Source organism: Pseudophryne corroboree, chromosome 9 (genome assembly GCF_028390025.1).
Source record: "Pseudophryne corroboree isolate aPseCor3 chromosome 9, aPseCor3.hap2, whole genome shotgun sequence".
NCBI lineage: Eukaryota > Metazoa > Chordata > Amphibia > Anura > Myobatrachidae > Pseudophryne > Pseudophryne corroboree.
Genome location: NC_086452.1, coordinates 252,710,880 through 252,728,451, shown reverse-complemented (window position 1 = coordinate 252,728,451; position 17,572 = coordinate 252,710,880). Strand labels below are relative to the sequence as shown.

The 17,572-nt window shown below is 46.8% G+C and overlaps 1 protein-coding gene across 1 annotated transcript in view; it reads right to left on the bottom strand.

The window, feature by feature from the left end:
• COLGALT2 (collagen beta(1-O)galactosyltransferase 2) overlaps positions 1–16,716 on the bottom strand; it is a 265,169-nt gene extending 248,453 nt beyond the window's left edge. Inside the window, exon 1 of the mRNA XM_063940210.1 lies at positions 16,253–16,716. Within this exon, the coding sequence (XP_063796280.1) occupies positions 16,253–16,641 (389 nt within the window). The 5' untranslated portion in view covers positions 16,642–16,716. The remainder of the gene's footprint in view (positions 1–16,252) is intronic.
• Between the last annotated feature and the right edge of the window lie 856 nt (positions 16,717–17,572).

The window sequence follows — 17,572 nt, the reverse complement described above, 5'->3', positions numbered from 1 at the left end:
ACAACTATTCTCCCTCTTGAGGTGTCCACAACACCCCTGGAGGGGGAATAAATAGCGTGGTGCGCGTAACGCGCCCGCAAGGGGTTAGTTTGCGCTCGCCCCGCTGCCGGCATTCCTCCGGTCGGGATATCGTAGTAGACCCGTTTGCCAGAATATCTAGATTTACAGTGTTGCACCCAGATGATATATTTTATGAAGGATCATTTCATTTGGATTATGGATAGGGCATACAGAGGCCTTTTCATATGCATAATGATTGACAGCTGTGCTTAGGCATGCGCACGTGGGGGGGCTGGTGCACACAGACACCCCTGTTGTTCGGCACCCCCCACACTTGTTGTAGCACAGTCAGTGATTGCTGAGCGTGTGATCGGCGGAGCCCAGCCTGCAGCTTAATTCCCGTGCATCCCCACTCCGCTGCGCCCGGGCCCCGCTGCCTGCTGATAATTTAATACTGTATGCTAAGTGCACTGGTCGGCGGCCTCATAGGGAGGACTGACGTCACCATGCGATGTGACGTGATGATATCCGCCTGCGCTCTCCTCCAGCCGCGGTCTCAGTCCTAGTGTGCCGCCACACCACGGCAGCGCTCCTCTAGGGGGGACTGGGAACCGCCGCCAGACCCATTCTGGTGAGACTAAACTTGTCAGTGCAGGTTGCGGGCATCGGATGGGAGGGCAGATGGGGAGCAGGTGTCACAAGGAGTGTGTGGGTAATTCACAATACTCAACGTGGCGCTGCTGGTCCTTCATCTCCCATGTCTCTTCACCAGGCGGCCCGGGGATTGAGTGTTGTGTGGTGCAGCAGTTAGTGTGAAGTGACTCTGGGCGGGATGTACTAAAGGAAAAATGCGGTAAAACCCGCATTTACTAAAACCGTACCGCCGCGTTTTCGGCATCCAGGGTATCGCCATCTCTGGATGGTGATACCCTATAGAAGCCTATGGGCTTCTTATCGCCGACCGCCGCAACCGCCGCAGACGCCTCTCCACCGGCTTACCTTCCTCCTGGACCCGGAAGGTAGTCTCCTCCTCCCCTAGCAACGCAGCCGGACGTCCTTCCGGCTGCAGGGGGGATGAGGAGGAGCTGGGGGCAGCCTTCTGCTGCTTCCCGCCGTAAAGACAGTGTGGGGACCCCAGGGAAGTGACGGAGACCCCCCCCGCAGACCACCTCACAGGTATCGCGGGGGCCTCCGTCACCGCATTGCGATATTGATCGCATATGTTAGTACATATGCGATCAACATCGCTGCGGTAAGCGGCGAGGGGCGGCGATGTTTCTTAATACATCCCTCCCTCTGTGAGTAATACTGGTGGTGCTGCTACTGCAGAATCGAGAAGCAATTAATTCATAAATATAATGTACCCTATCAGTGTATTATATATACATGTACATATATATATATATATATATATGTACATACATGTATTTGTGTATACATGTATTTGCATGTATATACGTGTGTGTGTGTGTGTGTGTGTGTGTGTGTGTGTGTGTGTGCACATATATAGATATATATATATATATATAATATTTATGTTTAATGTATCTATCCTCGCCCATATATATGTTTCAGTCGATCTGTGATATACAGTATACTGTGTGGCGTGAATTTCGGTTCATACTGTGTGTCGTAATGTGAATGTGGCTCATACTGTGTGGCGTAATGTGAATTCGGCTCATACTGTGTGGTGTAATGTGAATGCGGCTCATACTAGGTGGTGTAATGTGAATGTGGCTCATACTGTGTGGCGTAATGTGAATGTGGCTCATACTAGGTGGCGTAATGTGAATGCGGCTCATACTAGGTGGTGTAATGTGAATGTGGCTCATACTGTGTGGCATAATGTGAATGCGGCTCATACTAGGTGATGTAATGTGAATGTGGCTCATACTGTGTGGCGTAATGTGAATGTGGCTCATACTAGGTGGCGTAATGTGAATTCGGCTCATACTGTGTGGTGTAATGTGAATTTGGATCATATTGTGTGGCATAATGTGAATTTGTCTCATACCGTGTGGCGTAATGTACATTTCAGCTCATACTGTTTGGCAGAATATGCATTTTGACTCATGCTGTGTGGCATAATGTGAATAAGGGGCACTACTGTCAGTAGCTGGTGAGCATGGGGACATATGTGACAAATGCTGGTGTCCTGTGGAGGAGGGGTCTAATGGCATAGAAAATGGCAAATGTGGCTCTGACACGTGTAAATTCTAAACTTTATTTATGTTATGTTAAAACTTAAATGTTCGGCCCCCTAAATCTCCTGTACTTTTCAGAGTGGCCTACTCAAAATCAGGGTGTAGGTGCTGGGGGGTGGGGTGCAAGGGGTGAGGTGTGTGTGGGGTGGGGGGAATGCATATGCAATTAGGCCCACCATTCTAGTTCCGCCACTGGGTCAGGGATAGGTTAGAGAAGTGTAAGCAGCGATAGGGTGCAGCGGCAGCTAGGACTCAGGGTTATGCCGTAGCGGACAATCAGTACTGGCCGGAGGTCACTGCATAATGTTTCATTTTATTTCTCTGGGCAGTGATCGCAAAAACGCGCTATGGCGCGTATTTTACCCCATTATTGATGGTGGGGACTCAAAAATAAAAAACCGCTGGGTCCCTCAGGACGCGCTCTGACTAACAGCGCTGTCCTGTGCTGTCAGTCAGTTTTTGTCTCCACGGCAGCAGAGGGAGGAACTTGGAAGGGGAGGAGATCGAGAGTATGTTTACTCCCGCCTCCCCTCACTGTCTGCTCTGCGCGCACACCGCTCCCTCTCCTGCCGGCACCTCCCACTTAGCCTCACCGGCCCCACCCCCTTCTGTCTGCTCCGTGTCCGCTTTCATGTATTGCCGCGTAACTGGCAGTGGCGGCTATCAGCGCCCCCCCCCCCCCCCCCGTTGCAGCTCGGCCTGTGCATCAGCGGGTCCGAGTGTGAGCGGCGTCCGCCCAGTACTCCGTGGCGGACAATCAGGGGGATGGAAAGAAGAACGGTCTGCAGTGCTATTAAGCGCCGGGGTCAGCACCGGCCAGCGGGAGGCGGCACAGCAGGGTAGTCTCAGCCCGCTCCCGTTCAGCACCCCTCTCTCAGTGCCTTCCTCCAAAGTGTGTGAGTTGTTCTGAGGGAGCAGAAAATCCCTATACATTACACTGTGTTCCTGAAAACCTTGCTGTTGCAGTGTCTTTACCATAACTATCACTGATGTAACATAGTGCTGGTCACCTAGAAATCTAAGTGGTTTTTTTTTAATGTTATTTAGTCCTACTGTATTGAATGATGGCATTAGCATATTATCAATGTACATTACTACCTCATATCTTCTGAAAGATGGATTATTTTATATAAGTGCTCTACCTGGCGCAATGTGTATAACGCGCTCCACCTGGCGTAATGTGTGTAACGTACTCCACCTGGCGTAATGTGTGTAACGTACTCCACCTGGCGTAATGTGTGTAACGTACTCCACCTGGCGTAATGTGTGTAACGTACTCCACCTGGCGTAATGTGTGTAACGTACTCCACCTGGCGTAATGTGTGTAACGTACTCCACCTGGCATAATGTGTGTAACGTGCTCTACCTGATGCAGTGGGTGTAACGTGCTCTACCTGGTGCAGTGGGTGTAATGTGCCCTACCTGGCGCAGTGGGTGTAACATGCTCTACCTGGCACAGTGGGTGTAACGTGCTCTACCTGGCGCAATGTGCTGTACCTGGCGCAATGTGCGTAACGTGCTCTACCTGGCGCAGTGGGTGTAACGTGCTCTACCTGGCGCAGTGGGTGTAACGTGCTCTACCTGGCGCAGTGGGTGTAACGTGCTCTACCTGGCGCAATGTGCGTAACATGCTCTACCTGGTGCAATGTTTGTAACGTGCTCTACCTGGCGCAATGTGTATAACATGTATAGGAGGTCCTACCTGGTGCAATGTGTACAAGCGGCACTACTATGATGTGGCCATGCCCCTTCTCCACGAAAACATGAACCTAAATTTTTGCGGCGCGCCTTCGGCGCGCACTGTCCATTCCTTTCTTCACATAATAGGAAGGGTAGAACCAGTTCAGTTTCTGCGAAAGGGCACCAAAATGTCTAGTTAAAGCCCTGTTGCAGAGTGTCCTGTATGCTGCACAGCCCAGCAGCACTGTCACTCCCTCCTTCCCCTTGCAACACTTTTGTAGCGTCAAAATCAAGTCTGTGTTTTATGTTTGCATCATTAATAAGATTAATAAGAACCTTTATTTCGATGGAACCCAAAAAAGGACAGGCAGGACCCCAATTTTTAAAAGTGAGGGGTCCCTGGGACCCACTTTTTTTTGGGCTTATTGCGATCACTGTCTGGGGTGTATAATATTTACTTGTATTATTAGGAACTACGGAGAATTTAGATTAAGGCATGTGATTTTACTGACAGAATGTAAAATAGTGCTAGACATGTTCCTGCGCTGTGCGACACGCCTCTCCGGCGGTGCACCCCCTAATAAAATTAGCTGCACACGCCTATGCAGCTGTGCAATGAAACAGAAGTTTTTCTGCAAAAATGTGGACAGCAGACAAACTTTATAATGCTCTTTCATTTCTTTGATGGCAGGCTTATGCATTATGAAAAGGTCAATGATTTTAATGGAAAGCAGGTCTATGCACTGTACAAATGTCAATGATTTAGGGGTCTATTTACTAAGCCTCAGGTGGAGATATAGTGGACGGTGATAAAGTACCAGCCAATCACCTCCTAAGTGTCATTTTTCAAACCCAGCCTGTGACATGGCAGTTAGGAGCTGATTGGCTGGTACTTTATCTCCATCCACTTTATCTCTACCTGAGGCTTAGTAAATAGACCCCCAAATGCCTATTGTTTTATTACTGGGACCTGACCATGCACATAAACAACGGCCCCAGTCCCGACTCCTGCACAACGGATCTGGCAGGCTCCAAGACCCGCATGAGCACAACAACCGTTTCTCATGCCAATCAGCTCCTAACTGCCATGTTACAGGCTATGTTTGAAAAATGACAGCTAGGAACTGATTGGTTGGTTATCTCTCTCCATTTTATCACTATCCAAGACTTAGGACATCTGCCCTTGCATCAGCTGCAACCCCTAGAAGTCGCTTAGGGCTGACGGTAACACAGAGTGTCTTCCTATTGGAAGCACTCTCTCTGTTATACCCCTTTCACATCGCACAAATAACCCGGTATCGACCCGGTACATTGCCGAGTCGACACGGGTCACTATGCGATGTGAAAGGGGCCATGGAGAATTCCTGGGTCACCTGACTCGGTAATTCAACCCAGGTTATAAGAATGGTTATTCTCGGGTTGAATATCGGCTCAGGGGCAGTGTGAACGGGTTGCCGGGTTGATGCGACCCGGGACCCATTCACTACATAGGGAAAGGTGGCGCGGAGATGAGCTCATCTCCTAGCGCCACCTCCAGCCATGCCCTCGCTGCTATGGCAGCTGTTATGGTCCAATGCCGGCACCCACCCGGGAAGGACCCGTTTCCAATTCCCAGGTGGGATCAGGCATTTGAGATATGAAACAGATATATATCGCAACCTGGACTGGCAGTTCCAAAGGAAGAAAATACCTTCCCCTGGGATTGCCTGTCCTTTGTGTGATTGGCAGGTAGCGCTTTCAATGGAAAGCCACTACTTGTGCATGGACTCACTGGGGGTGGCAGATTTTACTGGGGGGCTGCAACCCCTAGGTAAAATCTGCCACTGATTATTATAATTTTTAACTTCAATATCACACCAATGTATCAAACAGATCTTGCAGGGACAGCTCCGGAAAGATCTTGGCACTGAAATGATTGACAGCTATCATTTCACTGACTTTTCTGACACTGGGCAAGCATGGTACTGCCATTTTGCAAATAGCTACAAAGAACAGAGGCTGCTGAAGAGGGATTGCAAAGATCCCTCTCCTGCAAGAATGTCTTCCCTGAAGTTGGCATTAACCAATGCTCTTTGGAGCTATGTACATTGCGGCCAGAACGCAGTCCCAATTGAGAATATTATAAAATATAAATTCAGTCAATTTCAGTGACATTAATGCGAGCCAAGCAGATCATTAGGGCAAACCAATAAATGAAGGGTTTATAGGCAGTGCTTTATCCTGACTACTGTATCTTTCATTTTCTGTATGCACATTACCACCTCTGTTTATTCACTTTGAAGCATGACCATAAATGTATTGGGCTAAAAGTGGGTGCAATAGAGAAAAAATAAGATTTTACTTACCGATAAATCTATTTCTCGTAGTCCGTAGTGGATGCTGGGACTCCGTCAGGACCATGGGGAATAGCGGCTCCGCAGGAGACAGGGCACAAAATTTAAAAGTTTGACCACTAGGTGGTGTGTACTGGCTCCTCCCCCTATGACCCTCCTCCAAGCCTCAGTTAGGATACTGTGCCCGGACGAGCGTACACAATAAGGAAGGATTTTGAATCCCGGGTAAGACTCATACCAGCCACACCAATCACACCGTACAACTTGTGATCTGAACCCAGTTAACAGTATGACAAACGTAGGAGCCTCTGAACAGACGGCTCACAACAATAACAACCTGATTTTTTTGTAACAATAACTATGTACAAGTATTGCAGACAATCCGCACTTGGGATGGGCGCCCAGCATCCACTACGGACTACGAGAAATAGATTTATCGGTAAGTAAAATCTTATTTTCTCTGACGTCCTAGTGGATGCTGGGACTCCGTCAGGACCATGGGGATTATACCAAAGCTCCCAAACGGGCGGGAGAGTGCGGATGACTCTGCAGCACCGAATGAGAGAACTCCAGGTCCTCCTTAGCCAGGGTATCACATTTGTAGAATTTTACAAACGTGTTCTCCCCTGACCACGTAGCTGCTCGGCAGAGTTGTAATGCCGAGACCCCTCGGGCAGCCGCCCAAGATGAGCCCACCTTCCTTGTGGAATGGGCCTTGACAGATTTAGGCTGTGGCAGGCCTGCCACAGAATGTGCAAGTTGAATTGTGCTACAAATCCAACGAGCAATCGTCTGCTTAGAAGCAGGAGCACCCAGCTTGTTGGGTGCATACAGTATAAACAGCGCGTCAGATTTTCTGACTCCAGCCGTCCTTGAAATATATATTTTCAATGCTCTGACAACGTCCAGCAACTTGGAATCCTCCAAATCGCTAGTAGCCGCAGGCACCACAATAGGCTGGTTCAGGTGAAACGCTGAAACCACCTTAGGCAGAAAGTGAGGACGCGTCCGCAGTTCTGCCCTGTCCGAATGGAAAATCAGATATGGGCTTTTATACGATAAAGCCGCCAATTCTGACACTCTCCTGGCTGAAGCCAGGGCCAGTAGCATGGTTACTTTCCATGTAAGATATTTCAAATCCACCGATTTGAGTGGCTCAAACCAATGGGATTTGAGAAAATCCAAAACTACATTAAGATCCCACGGTGCCACTGGGGGCACAACCGGGGGCTGTATATGTAGTACTCCTTTTACAAAAGTCTGGACTTCAGGAACTGAAGCCAATTCTTTCTGGAAGAAAATCGACAGGGCCGAAATTTGAACCTTAATGGACCCTAATTTGAGGCCCATAGACAATCCTGTTTGCAGGAAATGTAGGAATCGACCCAGTTGAAATTCCTCCGTCGGGGCCTTCCTGGCCTCACACCACGCAACATATTTTCTCCAAATGCGGTGATAATGTTGTGCAGTCACCTCCTTCCTGGCTTTTACCAGGGTAGGGATGACCTCTTCCGGAATGCCTTTTTCCCAAGGATTCGGCGTTCAACCGCCATGCCGTCAAACGCAGCCGCGGTAAGTCTTGGAATAGACACGGTCCCTGCTGAAGCAGGTCCCGTCTTAGAGGTAGAGGCCACGGATCTTCCGTGAGCATCTCCTGAAGTTCCGGGTACCAAGTTCTTCTTGGCCAATCCGGAGCCACGAGTATCGTTCTTACTCCCCTTTGCCGTATAATTCTCAGTACTTTTGGTATGAGAGGCAGAGGAGGAAATACATACACTGACTGGTACACCCATGGTGTTACCAGAGCGTCTACAGCTATTGCCTGAGGGTCTCTTGACCTGGCGCAATACCTGTCCAGTTTTTTGTTGAGGCGGGACGCCATCATGTCCACCATTTGTCTTTCCCAATGGACCACAATCATGTGGAAGACTTCTGGATGAAGTCCCCACTCTCCCGGGTGCAGATCGTGTCTGCTGAGGAAGTCTGCTTCCCAGTTGTCCACTCCCGGGATGAACACAGCTGACAGTGCTAACACATGATTTTCTGCCCAGCGGAGAATCCTTGCAGCTTCTGCCATTGCCCTCCTGCTTCTTGTGCCGCCCTGTCTGTTTACGTGGGCGACTGCCGTGATGTTGTCCGACTGAATCAACACCGGCTGACCCTGAAGCAGAGGTTTTGCCAGGCTTAGAGCATTGTAGATTGCTCTTAGCTCCAGTATATTTATGTGAAGAGACGTCTCCAGGCTTGACCACACGCCCTGGAAGTTTCTTCCCTGTGTGACCGCTCCCCAGCCTCTCAGGCTGGCATCCGTGGTCACTAGGACCCAGTTCTGTATGCCGAATCTGCGGCCCTCTAACAGATGAGCACTCTGCAACCACCATAGCAGAGACACTCTTGTCCTTGTGGACAATTTTATCCGCTGATGCATCTGCAGATGCGATCCGGACCATTTGTCCAGCAGATCCCACTGAAAAGTTCGTGCATGGAATCTGCCGAATGGAATCGCTTCGTAAGAAGCTACCATTTTTCCCAGGACTCTTGTGCATTGATGCACAGATACTTTTCCTGGTTTTAGGAGGTTCCTGACTAGATCGGATAACTCCCTGGCTTTCTCCTCCGGAAGAAATACCTTTTTCTGAACAGTGTCCAGAATCATCCCTAGGAACAACAGACGTGTCGTCGGGATCAGTTGGGATTTTGGAAAATTCAGAATCCACCCGTGTTGTTGGAGCACTACTTGGGTTAGTGCTACTCCGACCTCCAGCTGTTCTCTGGATCTTGCCCTTATCAGGAGATCGTCCAAGTAAGGGATAATTAAGACGCCTTCTCTTCGAAGAAGGATCATCATTTCGGCCATTACCTTGGTAAAGACCCGGGGTGCCGTGGACAATCCAAACGGCAGCGTCTGAAACTGATAATGACAGTTTTGGACCACGAACCTGAGGTACCCTTGGTGTGAAGGACAAATTGGAACATGAAGGTAAGCATCCTTGATGTCCAAGGACACCATAAAATCCCCTATTCCAGATTCGCTATCACTGCTCTGAGTGACTCCATCTTGAACTTGAATTTTTGTATGTACAGGTTCAGAGATTTTAGATTTAGAATCGGTCTTACCGAGCCGTCCGGCTTCGGTACCACAAATAGCGTGGAGTAATACCCCTGTCCCTGTTGTAGGAGGGGTACCTTGACTATCACCTGCTGAGAATACAGCTTGTGAATGGCCTCCAATACCGTCGCCCTGTCGGAGGGAGACGTTGGCAAAGCAGACTTTAGGAAACGGCGAGGAGGGGACTTCTCGAATTCCAACCTGTAACCCTGAGATACTACCTGCAGGATCCAGGGGTCCACCTTTCTGGCAGATATGGACATCGCACTTACTCTTGATGCCAGAGTGCAAATATCTCTCTGTGCATCTCGCATATAAAGAAATGCATCCTTTAACTGCTCTATAGTCAGTAAAATACTGTCCCTATCCAGGGTATCAATATTTTCAGACAGTGACTCCGACCAAGCCACGCCAGCACTGCACATCCAGGCTGAGGCGATTGCTGGTCTCAGTATAACACCCGTATGTGTGTATATACTTTTTAATGTATTCTCCAGCCTCCTATCAGCTGGATCCTTGAGGGCGGCCGTATCAGGAGACGGTAACGCCACTTGCTTTGATAAGCGTGTGAGCGCCTTATCCACCCTAGGAGGTGTTTCCCAGCGCGCCCTAACCTCTGGCGGGAAAGGGTATAATGCCAATAACTTCTTTGAAATTAGCAGTTTTCTATCTGGGGTAACCCACGCTTCATCACACACTTCATTCAGTTCCTCTGATTCAGGAAAAACTATCGGTAGTTTTTTCACACCCCACATAATACCCCTTTTTGTGGTACTTGCAGTATCAGAGATTTGCAAAGCCTCCTTCATTGCCGTGATCATATAACGTGTGGCCCTACTGGAAAATACGTTTGTTTCTTCACCGTCGACACTGGATTCAGTGTCAGTGTCTGGGTCTGTGTCGACCGACTGAGGTAAAGGGCGTTTTACAGCCCCTGACGGTGTCTGAGACGCCTGGACAGGTACTAACTGGTTTGCCGGCTGTCTCATGTCGTCAACCGACTTTTGTAGCGTGCTGACACTATCCCGTAATTCCATAAACAAAGCCATCCATTCTGGTGTCGACTCCCTAGGGGGTGACATCACCATTACAGGCAATTGCTCCGCCTCCACGCCAACATCGTCCTCATACATGTCGACACACACGTACCGACACACAGCAGACACACAGGGAATGCTCTGATAGAAGACAGGACCCCACTAGCCCTTTGGGGAGACAGAGGGAGAGTTTGCCAGCACACACCCAAGCGCTATAAATATATATAGGGACAACCTTAATAAGTGTGTTCCCTTTATAGCAGCTCAAATATTATAAATATCACCAATAAGTGCCCCCCCTCTCTGTTTTTACCCTGTTTCTGTAGTGCAGTGCAGGGGAGAGTCCTGGGAGCCTTCCTTGCAGCGGAGCTGGGCAGGAAAATGGCGCTGTGTGCTGAGGAGAATAGGCCCCGCCCCCTTTTCGGCGGGCTTCTTCTCCCGGTTTTTTTGGAACCTGGCAGGGGTTAAATACATCCATATAGTCCCAGGGGCTATATGTGATATATTTTAGCCAGAATAGGTATATTACATTGCTGCCCAGGGCGCCCCCCCCAGCGCCCTACACCCTCAGTGACCGCTGGTGTGAAGTGTGCGGAGAGCAATGGCGCACAGCTGCAGTGCTGTGCGCTACCTCATGAAGACTGAGACGTCTTCTGCCGCCGGTTTCTGGACCTCTTCTCTATTCGGCATCTGCAAGGGGGTCGGCGGCGCGGCTCCGGTGACCCATCCAGGCTGTACCTGTGATCGTCCCTCTGGAGCTAGTGTCCAGTAGCCTAAGAAGCAAATCCATCCTGCACGCAGGTGAGTTCACTTCTTCTCCCCTAAGTCCCTCGTTGCAGTGAGCCTGTTGCCAGCAGGACTCACTAAAAATAAAAAACCTAACAAACTTTTTCTAAGCAGCTCTTTAGGAGAGCCACCTAGATTGCACCCTGCTCGGACGGGCACAAAAACCTAACTGAGGCTTGGAGGAGGGTCATAGGGGGAGGAGCCAGTACACACCACCTAGTGGTCAAACTTTTAAATTTTGTGCCCTGTCTCCTGCGGAGCCGCTATTCCCCATGGTCCTGACGGAGTCCCAGCATCCACTAGGACGTCAGAGAAAGGCACAATTCATTTTCACCATGCCATCCCATGGTAATTGTCCTGCTTGTCCTATGGCGTCTGGAGATATGGCCCAGTACATACCATCACTAAATGTACAGCTGCTACAATCAAACGCCACCTCTTTCATTTATGATGTAACTCTAGGAAGCACAGGACTACCAGTGACACTCATTGGGTGGAATTTTTGTATAGGAAATATACAGGGTTATATAATATGATGTCACTTATCTCAATATAATGCAAAACCATTTATAAAATATTAATTTTAAAAACAATCCCATAAAACATAGCAAATCTAAGAGGCAAAAGTTGCCACGCATATGAATAATACCGCTTTCACACTGCAAATGCGAGTCGCACCAGGGAATTGTACAGGGGTCCATCCCGGGTGCGACCCACCATGAGACCCCTTTCAGTATGGCAACATGACCCGGCAATATGCCGGGTCGGGTTGCCATCGGTGGCGGGTGTGGAGGCGGCACTTGGAGATGAGATCATTTTCATGCCGCCTCCTCCATAGTGTGAACAGGTCCCGTATCGTACTGACCCGGGTTACCAGTTCTCGCTGCACCTGACCCGGTAATAACGCCGGAATAAGCTTTCTTTATTCCCTGGTTGAAACACGGGGTCAGGCGACCGGGGAATTTGGGACTTACCCCTTTCACGAGGTACATCGATGAGCATCAACCCAGCAATATACCAGGTTATTTGTGCAGTGTGAAAGGAGTATAAGTTTTGTAATGAGAAAACATGATTAAAGAAAAGCTGTCACTATTATATATAGAAAATTCAGTCTTGTTGGCTGCAGAGTAAGCAAAGAAAGAGGAGATGTATTGTGCAAATTCACTTTATTACTCTCCAAGGCTTGATACATCCACCTGAAAGTGTCTAGAACTGATGCCTTCATTTTCCTTACAGTATGTCACAATGGCATCTGGTCATCTTCTAAAAACAACTAGATAACCCTGTACAGCACCTGACGCTGGGGTTTCTTAAGATGTGGATGGAGATGCTTTTCATGCAGCAAAGTACTGATAATCGGCATTTTGTGTATGCACATGTCCTGCAACATTGGACGGTGAAAGTCATCAGACTGTCAGTGACTGACAGTCTGATACCATTTGGGGGCGGGGAGGAGGAGTCAGCAGCCTTCGTTTCTCCAAATGGAGGCGTGTCACCGCCATTTAGGGGGAGGGAAGAGGCCAGGGATCTCCGTGGTTGCATGGAGATTTACTGACCTCTGAGATGGACGGCTTGTGCGTCACCATGGGTGCTGCAAGCTGCCCAATGGTGAGTGACTGATCTGATGCTGCATCCTAGGACACACAGGTCGGATCACTGCAGCAGCAGGAGGTGTCTGCTTGTAATAGACGCCTCCTGCCGCATTGCCATACAGAGCTACTCCAACCTCATCTGAATGACCCTCATTATGCATCAAATGTCAATGTCATCAGAGATAAGGATAAGAAATAATGCAAATAAATAATAATAATAATAATAATAATAATAATAATGTATATCTTAGTATACAGTACATTGTAAGGTCAGCTATTACTATATATATATATATATATATATATATACACACACAGTGTGTATGTGTATATATATATATATATATATATATATATATACAGTTGTGCTCATAAGTTTACATACCCTAGCAGAATTTGTGGTTTTCTGGCCATTTGTCCGAGAATATGAATGATAACTCACAAACTTTTCTTTCACTCATGGTTAGTGGTTGGGTGATGCCATTTATTGTCAAACAACTGTGTATACTCTTTTTAAATCATAATGACAACAGAAACTACCCAAATGACCCTGATCAAAAGTTTACATGCCCTGGAGATTTTGGCCTGATAAGATGCACACAAGTTGACACAAACGGGTTTGAATGGCTACTAAAGGTAACCACCCTCACCTGTGATCTGTTTGCTTGTAATCAGTGTGTGTGTATAAAAGGTCAGTGAGTTTCTGGACTCCTGAAAGACCATTGCATCTTTCATCCAGTGCTGCACTGACGTGTCTGGATTCTGAGTCATGGGGAAAGCAAAATAATTGTCAAAGGATCTGCGGGAAAAGGTAATTGAACTGTATAAAACAGGAAAGGGATATAAAAAGATATCCAAGCAATTGAGAATGCCAATCAGCAGTGTTCAAACTCTAATTAAGAAGTGGAAAATGAGGGATTCTGTGGAAACCAAATCACGGTCAGGTAGACCAACAAAAATTTCAGCCACAACTGCCAGGAAAATTGATCGGGATGCAAAGAAAAATCCACAAATAACTTCAGCTGAAATACAGGACTCTCTGAAAAAAAGTGGTGTGGTTGTTTCAAGATGCACAATAAGGAGGCAAGAAAAATGGGCTGAATGGTCGAGTCGCCAGAAGAAAGCCATTACTACACAAATGCCACAAAGCATTCCGCTTACAATACTCCAAACAGCACAGAGACAAGCCTCAAAACTTCTGGAACAAAGTCATTTGGAGTGATGAGACCAAAATTGAACTTTTTGGCCACAACCATAAACGTTACATTTGGAGAGGAGTCAACAAGGCCTATGATGAAAGGTACATCATTCCTACTGTGAAACACGGAGGTGGATCGCTGATGTTTTGGGGATCTGTGAGCTACAAAGGAACTGGAAACTTGGTCAAAATTGATGGCAAGATGAATGCAGCATGTTATCAGAAAATACTGGAGGAAAATTTGCACTCATCAGCCCGGAAGCTGCGCATAGGATGTACTTGGACGTTCCAACATGACAATGATCCAAAACACAAGGCCAAGTCGACCTGTCATTGGCTACAGCAGAATAAAGTGAAGGTTCTGGAGTGGCCATCTCAGTCTTCTGACCTCAATATCATTGAGCCACTCTGGGGAGATCTCAAACGTGCAGTTCATGCAAGACAACCCAAGAATTTACAGGAACTGGAGGCTTTTTGCCAAGAAAAATGGGCAGCTTTACCATCTGAGAAAATAAACAGCCTCATCCACAACTACCACAAAAGACTTCAAGCTGTCATTGATGTTAAAGGGGGCAATACACGGTATTAAGAACTGGGGTATGTAAACTTTTGATCAGGGTCATTTGGGTAGTTTCTGTTGTCATTATGATTTAAAAAGAGTAAACACAGTTGTTTGACAATAAATGGCTTCACCCAACCACTAACCATGAGTGAAAGAAAAGTTTGTGAGTAATCATTCATATTCTCTGACAAATGACCAGAAAATCACAAATTCTGCTAGGGTATGTAAACTTATGAGCACAACTGTGTGTATATATATATATATATATCTCATCTATAAAATATATATGTATCTATTTTGAATAAAATAGTTCATATTTTAGTTAGAGGTAAGGGATAACTGTATAAGCAAGCACAATGTTTATGCGACAACTTATAGCACTAAATGTAAGCCATAAATACTGAGCATATGACTGGACTGGTTCGGTATGTAATACCGATGGTCGGGTTGCCGGAAGTCACATGACCGAAGCGGCATCCCAATAATGAAGATGTCAGAGGGGGTATATCTAACCCCCCTCCCCTAACCCTAACCCTCTGTGGGTGGCAGCTATGGTTAACAACCCCCCCAGTACCTGATCCTATCCCTCTCCCTCTCCCTGAACGCTCAGCACACATCTCTGTCCCGCTTAGCACACAGCGCGATGTGTGCTGAGCAAGGTGGGAACGGGGGGCAGGTGGGGACGCTCACTTCACCCAGCGGTGAAGTGAGCAATCTACCTACATTGTGAGCGATCTACCTAGGCCAATCTAGAGTCAGCGATAGTCGGTATTGGAATACACACGGAGAGATGTGTGCTTCATTTCTAAACAATCTAGTCAAATTGCTTAGAATTTAAGCACACATCGCTACGTGTGTACTTCCTATTAGAATGAGAATTACTGGAGAATCTATTGCAGCACTTTGTCATATAAAGCATTGTATGGATTTTGTATGGGTGTTGGTCTGGCATTGTATGGATTCTGTTACTGCTATATTTATACAAAGTAGGTATGCCACCTTTACATCACTACCTCCTCATCAACAATCACTACTACAAAGCAACTCACTGTAACATTACCTAGCAATGTGATGTCAGAGAGCAAATTAACCCACTTTAATTCATACTTTAATTAATAAACTGATTTATTGCTGGACAGTCAGTTAATACTACACCTGCAGATCTTTTTTAATGAAATGTATAAATCTGATTTGCAAGAGCCACAAAAACGATATACTGTAGGTAAGAACTGTGGTAGGCTTCAGCACAACCTACAGCTTATCTTTAAGTGGGGCGGCATTATTTAGAGGTACCACTTCTTATTGCCTGTATATGGCAAGTTTACCACTAACAAATAAAATAGTATACAATAATCAAAACATAACCCAATTCATCAACCTAAGCAAACAATTTTCCAATACGTAAACTATCAGCTGCATGTCTGTTGGTGATGATCACACAAAAAACTAGCCTACAGTCACTGGCTTATAGCATATCCTAGGTAGCGTGATAAATGTCTGCTAACAAATGGAAATCTTAAAAAGCCAACAATATATGTTGGCACGGAGTTGTAATAATAGTGTACAATATACTGTTCCGCAATGATAACTGATGGAAGTGGATTGGACAATTCCCCAACGTAATGACACATAGCAACATTAGCATAAGATCCCAACTGGACTGAGACAGAACTGAACAGTACACATCTATATGGAAGCTGGGCCTGACAAATGGGAATTGTTTGTTTTAGTACATAACTACGTTATCTTACCAGATAGCGATCCTGCTTTTGGGGTAGTCCAGGTTATCGACGCAGTGCAGGAAGTAGGGAAGTGTGTGTGCAGCGTTCCTGGCGATTATGACAATCAGGACGCTGGGCTTCTGCAAGGAAGACTCGGGAAGAATTTCCTCTTCAATACTCAGCTCCTCTCCTGTCGCACATATCAGCGAAATGTAACACAGCAGCAAGGACGTGTAGCCAGCCCTGCCTGCAGCCATGTTACATGCAGCTGGCCGACCATCCGCATACTGCCTTGCCTGTGTTCTGGGAGCAGGGACTCCTCTAGCACTGCAAGGGGGGATGGAGCTGAAATTTGAGAGCATGAGAGTGCACCAGTGGGGGCTCAAGGTTTTTGTAGAGACGAGCCAGTCTGCAGGCATGCGGAAAGCAAGGTTTAAGTCATCCTTTAATAATGACTCCCATTCATAGGCATGTCACAGGCACTCCATAATATATTCTCTTGTCAGTTCATATCCACGAAATGTTCACTACGGATCATACAAGCACAAGTATCCAGGAGTTGTAAAGTGAAAGGAGAACAGGGGAATTGTGACGTGCACAGTAAGCAATTTACTGTATGAGCAACGTCTGCGGAACTTTCCCTCAGCATCAGCAATACAGTACTCAGGTGCAAATGTATTAAGCCTGGAGAATTGATAAAGCAGTGATAAAGAAGAGATGAGTGGAAGGTGATAACGCCCCAGCCAATCATTATGGGTTTGAAAAATGACAGTTAGGAGCTGATTGGCTGGTGCGTTATCACCTACCGCTTATCACTGCTTTATCACTTCTCCAGGCTTAATACATCTGCCCCTCAGTACTGTACATTACACCAGAGATATGCGGTGAGGTACATTTCTCAGGAGGCACTGGCTAGTACCAAAGAATGATGTCAACACCACAAAATTGAAGTTTACCATGTCGACTTGGTTATTATGCCAACAAGTCACCTGCACTGTGTCGTCATTGTTAAAATGTCGACATGACATGTCTGTATAGTCAAAATGTCAACAATACAAATTTTAAGGACAGCTTTAGGTTAGGCTTCAACATTGAGTACATAATGGCAGGTAGTCAGTGTCATGATTGTTGACATAAATAACAACAAATCATATTAATCCCATATAAAATGTATGTATTATATGTACATAATATAGCCAAGGGCTGGATTTCATTATTTACAGGAGTTGATAAGACTTAAGACAACCTGTTGTAATACCATTTGTGGTATGTCCAAGTGGTGCCCCTGAATATTGTATCTGATTGTTGGCGGGATGTATTAACCTTGAAAATGTGTCCAAAACTCAGAAA